The 12,770-nt window shown below is 34.7% G+C and overlaps 1 protein-coding gene across 7 annotated transcripts in view; it reads left to right on the forward strand.

The window, feature by feature from the left end:
- Positions 1 to 12,770, forward strand: part of STAG2 (stromal antigen 2) — a 138,355-nt gene that overhangs the window by 83,650 nt on the left and 41,935 nt on the right. For all 7 annotated transcript variants that reach the window (XM_043570617.1, XM_043570621.1, XM_043570619.1 and 4 more), the window contains 8 exons: positions 293 to 416; positions 1,222 to 1,320; positions 1,451 to 1,530; positions 7,019 to 7,126; positions 8,481 to 8,592; positions 10,493 to 10,610; positions 11,014 to 11,117; positions 12,593 to 12,685. In XM_043570617.1, the coding sequence (XP_043426552.1) occupies positions 293 to 416; positions 1,222 to 1,320; positions 1,451 to 1,530; positions 7,019 to 7,126; positions 8,481 to 8,592; positions 10,493 to 10,610; positions 11,014 to 11,117; positions 12,593 to 12,685 (838 nt within the window). The remainder of the gene's footprint in view (positions 1 to 292; positions 417 to 1,221; positions 1,321 to 1,450; positions 1,531 to 7,018; positions 7,127 to 8,480; positions 8,593 to 10,492; positions 10,611 to 11,013; positions 11,118 to 12,592; positions 12,686 to 12,770) is intronic.

Here is a 12,770-nt window from a genome sequence, read left to right on the forward strand (position 1 = left end):
TGCCTGCTGTTTTCTGAACACACTGTGCCCAGCAGGTGTGAGCAGAGGCTGGGATATGGCATGATATAAAAGGTGAGGGATTCGATTTTGTTTGTAGTTTTATTTAATTTTAAGTATTCATGTGATGACTATTATGCTTTGCCAAATAGACTGTAAGCATTCAGGTGTCATGCATCAGTTCTACTTTTAAATCCCCAGTAATCCATAAAGGTATTTGGCATCTCTTGACTAAATCACAAATCCTGTTGCTGTAGTGGCACTAATACATGTAATTTTTCTTTCCTTCATTTAGTGATGCAATAGCTGAAATCCGAGCTATTTGCATTGAAGAAATTGGCATTTGGATGAAAATGTATAGTGATGCCTTTCTAAATGACAGTTATTTAAAGTATGTTGGTTGGACTATGCATGATAAGGTGAGATATGCTCTTATAGAATACTTGTGTACATATAGGCATAACTATCTACAGCTCTCATTCGTGAGGAGTATCTGCGTATAGGTATGCCTGGGACCACATTCCTATAGGCCCCTCTCTTTTATTCTTTTCTGTCTTTTCCATGAGAACATGGTCTCCTGTATAAAAGTCCCCTAGACCTTTAAATCTTGGCCACTGATTTGGACATCAATCTTGAATTACTTTTTGTAGCGAAACATTAGAATCATGTATGAGGTGGTGGTCAGGCATTTCTTAGAGCAGTCAGAAGAGTCCTTATTCTTAATATGTGAGTGCTAAATACTTTTAAAATTTTTTCTAACTTTTCTTCTCTCTTTGATAAACACATATCTTTGCCAGATTATAAATTACTTTGCCTTTGACCTTTTTTATTTTCTGTTTTTTGTTAATCTACCTTTCTCTCAGGCTACCTTTTCACTAGCCTTGAAGTTCTTAGCATACATCCTTTACAAATACTTTTTTTGAAGGAAAACTTACTGTCAAATGTTCTACTGTTGTCTTTCACGGTAGTATTGCTCTGAATAAGTTTTCAAAAAATTTTCATTTGACCTACAGAAATAGTAACCCAAAAGGTCTTTAGTCTTAAATGTATGTATTGATTTCTATTTTTGCATTATCAGGGATGAGAGGTTTTGAAAATGAAAGTTTTGGAGAATTGTATGGAAGATACTTAAATATTTAAAGTAGAAAATACTGTTTATGTCTTGAATATTCACGTCGAAGATATGCAGAGTTTTAATGCATTTTCTCCTCTTGTTTCATTTAGCAAGGTGAGGTAAGACTCAAATGTCTCACTGCTCTACAAGGGCTTTATTATAACAAAGAGCTTAATTCCAAACTGGAGCTTTTTACCAGTCGGTTCAAGGTTAGTATAACTTTAAGTTTTTAAAAATTACCTGTTGTTTGAAAATATTTTTCTCTAATTTTTACTTTATTTTTTTTAAATTTTTTTTCTAATTTTTACTTTAAAAATATCTTAATTTTTTTGTCCTTAGGATAGAATTGTATCTATGACCCTTGACAAAGAATATGATGTTGCAGTACAAGCAATAAAATTACTTACTCTTGTTTTACAGTAAGTATGTATTTATTGCATATTATTAATGTTCAGATGTTTAAATAAAACATTAGAGTATATAGTTTAAATTTATCTGGTTTTAAATTTTAATTACTTAAGTCACAGAATTTTTACAGCTAGAAGTTTAATTTTCTCACGTAAGGTTGTAGAAACAGGAAGAGGAAACCATTAGAGTAGAATATTTTAACTGAGCTAGGAATTCATGTGTTCCCATTCTGATGGCCAGTTTCCTTTCCATTTCACTGTCTTAGGTGCCCTTGAAATAAAGTTAAACACTTGAGTATATTAAATATGCCTTTTATATTTTGTCACTCTTTTAGAAAATAGTATTTACTGAAATTTCTCTGTAAACAATCTGAATTTAAAACATTCTTTTATGCATTTAATCTCCCCCCCCCCCCCCCGCCCCGGGTGGGGGGCATTAAGGAGGGCACTTTTCCGGATGAGCACTGGGTTCTACCTCTGAAGCCAAGACTATGGCTATGTTGACTAACTTGAGAGTAAAAAAAAAGAGAAAGACTAAAAAAGAAAATTCTATTATGTTCAAATGTAATAGTGATGCAATATTTTTTCCTTTTTAGAAAAATTTACCATCATATTTTAAAAAATTTGTTTTTTAATGTTTGTTTGTATTTGAGAGAGAGAGAGAGCATGCACATGAGCAGGGCAGGGGCAGGGAGAGGGAGAAACAGAATCCGAAGCAGTCTCCAGGCTCTGAGCTGTTAGCACAGAGCCCGACGCAGGGCTTGAACTCCCGAACCGTGAGATCATGACCTGAGCCAAGGTCGGATGCTTAACCGACTGAGCCACCCAGGTGCCCCTAAAATGTTTAATTGAAGTGTAGTTGACACAATATTAAATTAGTTTCAGGTATACAACATAGTATTTCAAAAATAATATATATTATGAAACACTCACTACAATATGTATATCATAGTATTATTAACTGTATTCCCTATGATACACTTTTCATCCTTGTCACTTACTTTATTACTGAAAATTTGTTCCTCTTAATCCCTTCATCCATTTTGCCCATTTGCCCCACTCCCCTCCCCTTTGGCACAGGGGTTCATTTTCTCCACAACCTCACCAACACTGTTATTTGTCTTTTTGATACTAGCCATTCTGACTGTTGTGAAGTAATACTTTATTGTGGTTTTGATTTGCATTTCCCTGATGATTAGTGATGTTGACCGTCTTTTCATTTGTTTGTTGGTCATCTGTATGTCTTTGTAAAAATGTCTGTTCAGGTCCTCTGTCCAGTTTTTAATCAGATGTTTTTGGTATTGAGTTGTATCAGTTCTTTATAGATGAAAACAGTATGGTGGTTCCTCAAAAAACTAAAAATAGAAGTACCATAGGATCCAGTAATTCCACTACTGGGTATTTACCTAAAGAAAATGGAAACACTAATTCAAACAGATATATGTCCTTCTATGTTTATTGGAGTATTATTTACAATAGCCAAGTTTAAGAAGCAGGTAATCTGTCCCATCAAAAGATGAAGGATAAGATACGGTGTACACATGTACACACACACACATACACAGGAATATTACTCAGCCAATAAAAATTTACAATTTTAAACATTTTTTAAGTGTATAGTTTAGAGGCCTTTAGTATGTTTATTTTGTTGTGAAGCCATCACCATTATCTATCTCCAGAACTATTTTTATCATCCCATACTGAAACTCTCTACCCATTAAACACTAATGCCCTATTCCTTCATTCCCCCCCAGCCCCTGGTGACCACGGTTCTACTTTCTATCTCTATAAATTAGACTATTTTAGGAAACTCCTATAACTGGAATCACATAGTATTTGTAATTTTGTATCTGGCTTATTTCACTTAGCATAATGTCTTGAGTTTATTCATGTTATAGCATGTATCAGGATTTCATTTACTTTTGAGGCTTAGTAATATTCCATTGTATGTTTATGCCACATTTTGTTTACCCATTCATCTGTCAGTGGACATTTAGTTTGTTAGCATGATCCAAATAATAATTGCAAAATGATTTTTTTAACGTACCATGCTAATTCTGACACTCGTATGGAAAATTCATCATGTAATGGTAGCCAGTGAAGCTGTGATAAAAACATTTAGTGAGTGATGACTGCCCAGTATTATTTTTAAAAAAGGATATTCTTTGTTCATTCTAAGATTATGTTCTTTCCTTTTTTTTTAACATTTTTTTTGAGAGAGAGCGAGCGAGCATGGGGGAGGGGCTGAGGAAAAAGGTGAGAATTTTTCGCAGGTTCCATGCCCAGATCTCACGACCCTGAGATCACAACCTGAGCTGAAATCAGGAGTTGGATGCTTAACCAATTGAGCCACCCAGGCGCCCCCCAAAATAAATTATTTTTTTACCTATGTCCACAAATGGCTGGAAGTGATTTGGTTAAAATTAGCATTGCCTAGGACTCCCAATAAAATTCTCCCCCTCCTCTTTTTAAACTCTTTTATTGGCATATAACCGACTGAGCCACCCAGGCACCCCTGCGCAGTATCATTTTAAGTCATATTGTAGAACCACAGTAATTTTTAGATTTCAATACTGGTGTGTGAATAGACTGTGATTAGTAGCAGAGAATAAAGAATAGAGACAAGCACAAATGAGTCAGGGAACCTAGTATAGGGTGAGGGTGACATTTTCCTGTAAGAAAATAAATGGTTAAAAAAAAAAGAAATGGTTTTGTGACAACTAGGTTCTATTTGGGGAAAAATAAAATCGGATTCCCATCCCATTCCTTATACAAAAGTAATTTCCACATGGATGAAATGTTTAAATGCAAATAAGTGAAACCATTCAAGTACTAGATGAAAACCTGGGGGAGATTAAACATTTTTATTTGATATGTAAAATGACTGAGCAAGATCTTTCAGAGCTTGACATAAAACCTAGACATAACAAAAATCATTGAATTAATTACATAAAAAATTTTAAATGTCTGTATAACATAAAATACCACAAACTCAGAGAACCAATGACAGATTGGGCAAAATATTTTTTTATCAGAGGAGTTAATTTCAGTAAATCAATTTAAAGAATAGAAACCCAAGAATAGTCCAGAGTCAGGAAACCAAATCATGGGCAGAAAAGAAAATAAAAATTTAAACATATGAAAAGATGTTGAGCCACACATAGAGACAAGTATATTAAAATGAGATCTTTTTTTAACCTGTCATTTGACAGATACACAAAAGTGTTTGCTAATACACTATTTTGTTAAAGCTGTGCAAAAACAGGTCCTTAAACATTATTGATGTGACTATAAATTGATACAACCTTTTTGGGAAGAAGCTTGACAGTATCTATGTTCAAAATTTTAGTTGCTCACATTCTATAACATAGCATTGTTTATAATAGAATTTAAAAAAATGTTTATTATTGAGAGGGAGAGAGAGCGTGCGAACAGGGGCAAGGGGAGGGAGAGAGAGAGAGTCCCAAGCAGGCAGCACATGAGCTAGCCTGACATGAGCCTGACATGAGCCTGGGTCTCACGAACAGTGAGCTCATGACCTAAGCTGAAATCAAGAGTAGGATGCATAACTGACTGAGCCACCCAGGCGCCCCAGAATAGAATTTTTGATATGGCCTAAATGATTATCAATAGAGGAAGAATTAAATTAATATGTAAGATAATAGCTGTTTTGAGCATTCTTAACTATTGCATTTTCTTTTTTAGTTCAACTTAAAAATTATAAATATTGTATACGTTATGAAAGTATTGAAATAATTCTGAAATAAATAAGAAAGTAATAGTACTCTACATGTATTTCCGTAGCTTCTCCCTTCCTCTGTAATACCTTACGGATATCTTTCAATATTTTTTTAAAGGATAATAGCCATTTAGTTGATTCAGCTATTACATACTTCATCACTGGAACTTGTCAGGAGCATTCCTTCTCAAACAGTTAAAATGAGTGAACTACTGCACATTGATTTGAGTCAGTATATATATATTTTTTAATTATAAAATGACCCAAGTGGGGGCGCCTGGGTGGCTCAGGGGGTTGAGCATCCGACTTTGTTCAGGTCATGATCTCGCAGTTAGTGAGTTCAAACCCCGTGTCGGGGTCTGTGCTGACAGCTCAGAGCCTGGAGCCTGTTTCAGATTCTGTGTCTTCATCTTTCTCTGCCCTTCCCCTGCTCGCATTCTGTCTCTCTTTCTCAAAAATAAATAAACATTAAAAAATTAAAGAAAATGACCCAAATGGTTTTTCCAATAACGATTCAGTATTATACATGGAGTAAGTCAAAATGCTTTTGAAACTTGAATTGTAACATTTTGGTTTTGTTCTCTTAAAGAGAAGTACTATTTCCTTAGACATCAGACTTCTGGAATCCTTGGGCACAGCAGAAAACCAAAAAGGATCTGAGCTCCTCAACTAACCATCTAACATACTTTGACTTCTTTCTGTGTTGGTGGTCCTGTGATTCTCAATTTACATATAATGCTAAAAACCTAGATTGCATATTAGGGGTGAAGGAGGTACCAGAGGCCAGGACCCTGAATACAGAGTCCATAAGGGAAGAACTTAACAAGGTTTACCCTGAGGTACTGTGGTTGATGGGCCTAATAATGACTTTTATTTACCAAGATTTTATTAGGTTTATTTTGTGTGTTTTTTTAAATTTTTTTTACATTTTATTTTTGAGAGACAGAGAGACAGAGAGAGAGAGAGACATAGCACAAGTTGGGGAGAGGCAGAGAGAGAGGGAGACACAGAATCCGAAGCAGGCTCCAGGCTCTCAGCTGTCAGCACAGAGCCCGATGTGGGGCTCGAACTCAAAAACCATGAGATCATGACCTGAGCTGAAGTCGGCCACTTAACCGACTGAGCCACCCAGGCACCCCAAGGTTTATTTTGTTTTTTAAAAATGAGATCAGGGAAATGAGCAGTACATTTTAGTAAGATTTTTCCAATGATAGATTGCAATTAAAGGTCTTTGGCACTTGAATTTTAACTATTTCAAAAATCTATTTGCATTGCCTTATGGTGTTCAGTACATGGCGAATGAAGTATTCATCACTGTGAGAGAATTGGGGTGTTGGTATATTTTAATGTTGTGATATTCTTAATATCACTATGAAGTACAGAGAGTATTTCCTGTGATTATTAACTCTAAGCTCTTAGAATGCCACCACTTAATTTTTTACATTAGTTTTATTCTGTCTTCATTTCTCTTTTGCATCCTTGTCACATTATCACTTCTCTTCATATATTTCAGTACATTTGGTATTCACTCTAATTTTTCCTCCCATTGATCTTAGATGTTAAAAAATATGCAGCTCTTTTGTCAGTGTAAGCTTTTACTGACAGATGATACTCAAATAAGGTTGATTTTTTTTTCCTTTTTTTTTTAAACAGAAGTTAGTAAAAGTGTACTGTTTTTAATGTATGAGCACGGATTGTTGTACTCAGTGTCTTTAAAATTAAGTCATTGTTGAAACTGCTCCTGCTCATTTATTTTTTTAGGAGTAGTGAAGAAGTTCTTACTGCAGAAGATTGTGAAAATGTCTACCATCTGGTTTATTCAGCTCACCGGCCAGTAGCAGTAGCAGCTGGGGAATTTCTCTACAAAAAGTAAACCTATATTTTTGTTATTTTGTAAAGTATACTTTTATGACAGTAATTCCTTGTGCTATAATTGATACTAAAGATGTATATAACTCATTTAAAAAATTATTCAGTACGAGGTGTAACTTTCACATTTAAACCTTTCTCCAATTCACTTGATTTGTAGAAGTTAAATCTTTAAAGGGAAATGCCTTTTAATGGATAAAATATATAAAAATATATCTATATCGTCTTGTTAAGACTGACCTCTTCCTAATTTTTCATTCTTTTCTCCCATGTCAGCTTCCATATATTGCCCTTCCTAATGTAATATTTAGTTTTTTAAAAAAAATTTTTTTAATGTTTATTTATTCTCGAGAGAGAGACAGAGACAGAGTGTGAGTGGGCAAGGGTCAGAGAGAGAAGGAGACACAGAATCTGAAGCAGGCTCCAGGCTCTGAGCTATCAGCACAGAGCCTGAAGCGGGGCTCGAACTTACAAACTGTGAGGTCATGACCTGAGCTGAAGTCGGACTGAGCCACCCAGGTACCCCATAATATAATATTTAGTCTTAAGCCTGTAATTGTTTTGCTTTAGAAAATATTAAAAGGTTTTGCCTCAAGTGTTTGATATAGTGTGACATAAGAATCCCAAGAATCCTACAATCTTTTTCATGTTCCTATAACACCTCAGATCAGGTAGTATGGATAGCAGTGTGAATATCTTGGCCACAGAAAACATTTGGCAAATGTTATGTAATGGCTTTTAAAGAGAACAATTTGAACCACATGGACTAAACTATGTATCTTTGAGATTTTATTAAAATGCCTATTTGGCAGAAGCAATTTTATTAGAAAGTTCTACATGACATAAAATGTTCATATTCCATTTTTCTATTGGTTGCTACCAGTGATGGTTCTCTTTTGTCATATATAAGGAAAAACCACCATGATGTCCATAGAAAGAGGCCACTAAATTCAGACTTTGGGATAATTGCAAGAAGGATAGAAAGAAAATACATGTTTAGTTTTAAAGAGATGAGTATCATAGATTTAGGGCATAAATGATATAGGCTAGTATAATATTTTTATGAAAAGGAATGGTTGCATAAAATGCAGTAATGTTTTTAAAAAGAATTCATAACTCCATACAATTAACTTGAGAAGTTAATTTAAGAGGACTTAGAAGTACTATCAAGTTTGAAATTAAAAAGGTTTATAGCTGTTATTTACTTGGGTATCATGTTGTAGAGTACTCTACCTACCCAGGTTTCATTTACTCTCCTTAGTTAGATGCTTAAAATATGGAATCCAGACAGTTTTTTTTTATTAGGAAATACGGTTTTTTTGTTTTAAAAGTAAATCTTTTGTGTTGATTGTAGGCTCTTCAGTCGTAGAGATCCAGAGGAAGACGGAATGATGAAAAGAAGGGGACGACAAGGTCCAAATGCCAACCTTGTGAAGACCTTGGTTTTTTTCTTTCTGGAAAGTGAGGTTAGTTAATGTTCATTTTATGCGTATGTTCAAAACAATTTGGAGAAAAGGTTGAAATAATGTATATTTTAAAATCTTCCACATATCACAGAAAATCTTGGATGGAATAGTTGTACCCATTACACAAAGTTTAAAAAACTTTTGACTTTTCTTAAGATGTTCAAATAATAGGATTTATGTACAGAGCTTAGAGTATGAGCTTTGGAATCAGAAAGACCAATTGGGGTCCTCTGATTATTATTTGTATAACTTTGTTTTAGTTACTTAGTTTTTCTCTGCCCCATTTCCCTTGTAAAAATATGGGTAATAATTTGTTACCTAAGAAGTTAGCTATCTAATCCACGTAAAACTCTTAACACAGACCCTGCATTTCATTCTCAGTATTTGGTACCTGCTTTATTACTTTTGTTGTAAAGAAGGAGATAGGGATTTACATTTAATATCAGCTCTTAGGTCTCCTTCAGGTTGAAAACCTGTTGACAAGAATTTGAGAGAATCCAACATACATTTTTGGTGTCCATATTCTGTATCACTTAATCACTTTTAGAGTCTTTTAATTAAATTTTCTAATTGTTTCTGCATATAGAAATACAGTTGGTTTTTGCATATGGACCTCTTAACTGTAACTTTGCTAAATTCACTTATTTTGGTAAGTTTTTAATAGATCTGTTGAGTTTTTCTCTAATAATACAATCAAGTCATTGCAAATAACGATAGGTTTATTTCATTTCATTTATGCCATTTTTCCTTGGTGTTACTTTTTTGGTCACTGTTTGTTTATTTTTTGAGAGAGAGAGACACACACCAACCGTGCACATACAAGTTGGGAGCAGGGTGGACAGAGGGGGAGACAGAGAATCCCGAGCAGGCTCTGCACTGTCAACGCAAGCCTGATGCGGGGCTCTTACTCACAAACCTGTGAGATCATGACCTGGGTCAAAATCAAGAGACTGAGTCACCCAGGAACCCCTTCCCTGGCATTATTGCACTGGTTAGGACATCCAGTAGAATGTTGAATAGAATAGGTGAGAGTAGACACTTTTGGATTGTTGTTAATCTTCGTGGAAAAGTGTCCAATATCTCTCTGTTCTCTTATTAGTTATGGGTATTGTGTAACTGTTTATTTGAGGATGTTTCCTTCTATCCCTTTTGCTGAGTTTTATCTTGAATGGATGTCAAAATCTGTCCAATGCCTTTTCTGTGTCCCTTAAGATTGTTTTATTGTATCCTTCATTATGTTAATAATTGAACTATGTTGATTGGTTTTTTGAATTTTGAACCAACCTTGCATTCTTAGGGTAAAACCTACTTAGTCGTGATCTGTTACCCTTTTTATATATTGCTGGTTTCTATTCCCTCTATATTCATGTAAGATGTTGGTCCATACATTGTTTTATTTGTAATGTCTCTGACAGCTTTTGGTGTTATTGTAATGTTGTTTCCCTAAAACGAGTTGGGAAGCTATAGGGCCTTTTAAGCTTCACAGAATGAAGAGAAATAATATGCTTATATATTGAATTGATAAATTAAACATGTATTTTATGTTTTAAGTAACCATTATCACCCCCATTAAATTAAAATCCCAGTATAATTGTAGTTAATTCATGTAGTATTGAGTCAAAATAGGCACTAAACTTAAATGCATATAATCTTTTCAGAATTAATTTTCTTGTAAACTGTTTAATGATTATTGTGAGGAGTATTTAATGATACTACCTAACTAGGTTAACTTATACACAGCAAGCTGAGGCAAGTGTCTTCTTTGTCCTTTTTTCCATTTGACCTCAACAAACAGACATGCTGTTTGAGTTTGTATGTGGTGCCAACAAAGCTTCCATTCCTTTGAGTTAAGGCTAGTGTACTATTTGTCTAAGAGCACGTTGCTCTTTTTAAATTTTAGTTACATGAGCATGCAGCATACCTTGTGGACAGCATGTGGGACTGTGCTACCGAGCTACTGAAAGACTGGGAATGTATGAATAGCTTGTTGCTGGAGGAGCCACTTAGTGGAGAAGAAGGTAAGTGGTTGTTTTCTTGTCTAGACAGTTTTGAAAATGGATTATACTTATTCCATTTGTATTTAATATGAAAACGTAACTGAAAATCTTTGTGAATAATCGTGTTTTCATATACACGAATACTATGTAAAAAGATGTAGTTGCTGTCAATATTGTTGATTTTTTTTCCTCCTGGTATCTGTGTTCATATCTTTGGTCAAATTGTGGACCAGTGATGCACAGATTTGTACTGTTCAGGATCGTTTACCTTGTTCTCATCCTTTTAATGATACAGTAATGGGATATTCTTTAGTACATTAGGTCAGATTCTGTCACAGGCAGAAGGAATTGTTATGTAATATTTTATAAGTGGCATATAGGAAAAAGAAACAGGTTAACTCTTTCTGATTCTTTTTTTTTTCAGCATTAACAGACAGACAGGAGAGTGCTCTGATTGAAATAATGCTTTGTACCATTAGACAAGCAGCTGAATGTCATCCTCCTGTGGGAAGAGGGACAGGAAAAAGGGTATGTCAGTATAGTTTCAGTATTTTAAAGTATATTTCTGCCTTTTCAATATCATTAAAAAAATTCTTGTTTTAAATTTTTTTTAATGTTTGTATTTTAGTTTTGAGGGAGAGAGGTCGAGTGCGAGTGGGGGAGGGGTAGAGAGAGAGGGAGACACAGAAGCCGAAGCAGGCTCCAGTCTCTGAGCTGTCAGCACAGAGCCCGATCCGGGGCTCAAATTCAGACTGTGAGATCATGACCTGAGCCGAAGGGATGCCCAACCGACTGAGCCACCCAGGCACCCCTAAAACAAATTCTTGTTTGTAACTATAGAGCCATATTTTTGAATCTTAAATTTTATTTTTCAGATGATCTTTGCTAATATGTGTTAGAAGTAAATTTTAAAGCATTAGCAATTTGGAAAATTTGAGTTCCTTCCATAAGATACTTTGGTAGTTACTTCAGGAGATACAGTGATAGTCTCTGCTCAAGACTAAATATAACTCACAAGGGCTTTTTAAAAAATATATATATATGTTTTTTTGAGAGAGGGAGAGAGAGACTAGACAGAGCAGGAGAGGAGCAGAGACAGAGGGAAACAGAGAATCCCAAGCAGGCTCTGCACTGTGCGTGAAGAGCCCGACATGGGGCTCCATCTCCTGAGCTGCGAGATCCTGATCTGAGCCGAAATCCAGAGTCGAATGCTTAACGAAGTGAGCCACCCAGGTGCCCCTAGAATGGTCCATTTTTGTGTTTTGGTTTATTTGTAGACTTGCTTTCTCTTTCTTTTAATAAAAATTAGAAATTAAAACATGTTTATTCATTAAAATGGAGAAATACCTATTTCCTTGGATTATTTTTTAACGTATCACTGCAAAGTTCACATATATTTGCATTGTAAATCAATAATTCACCAGCCTTTTAAACATTTTGATTATGAGGCATAAAAATACATGGTTTGTCACCTGGTATACACCTATATATGTGTGTTTATGTGTAACTGAAATAAAACTTCATCAAACAGTACTGAAACTAACAGTATGTAACTTACTTTGTTTTCCATTTTTTCTTGTTTTTCTAAATGATGATAGTAACTTACTATGTTGAATTCATAACCCATGGATCATGGCCCATAGCTTAGAGTACACTGAAATGCTACTCAATCTTGTTATTATAGAAGATCCTAAACTACATTTTCTATTCCTAACTGCTTCTTTATTCATCTAATGGTAGAGTTGGTTAGTCTAATTGGGTATTGATTTTGCCTTTGGAATCCTTCAAAGTTTTTTATTGTTGTTATTTTAGGTAGCTTTTAAAATAATTGTGCAGGTTATTCTCTGTTACTTTTGGGTTTCATATTTTATAGTAGAAATTTTAGTATCCATCATTTAAAATACAGTTTCATCGCTTATTTTGTATGTCTTAACTTGAACTTGAGCACCTACCAATGTTAATAGGTTTAGTAAATACTTAAAAGCATTGTTGTGTTCATTCAGGTGCTGACAGCGAAGGAGAAGAAGACCCAGTTGGATGACAGGACAAAAATCACTGAACTTTTTGCTGTGGCTCTTCCTCAGTTATTAGCTAAGGTACATTTGTGTAATGTCAGAGTATTTCTAAGAAATTACAGGATTTGTTTGGAAATGCCATGCAGATTTTTATCATAATGTCTAC

This window comes from Prionailurus bengalensis, chromosome X (genome assembly GCF_016509475.1).
Source record: "Prionailurus bengalensis isolate Pbe53 chromosome X, Fcat_Pben_1.1_paternal_pri, whole genome shotgun sequence".
NCBI classification, from domain to species: domain Eukaryota; kingdom Metazoa; phylum Chordata; class Mammalia; order Carnivora; family Felidae; genus Prionailurus; species Prionailurus bengalensis.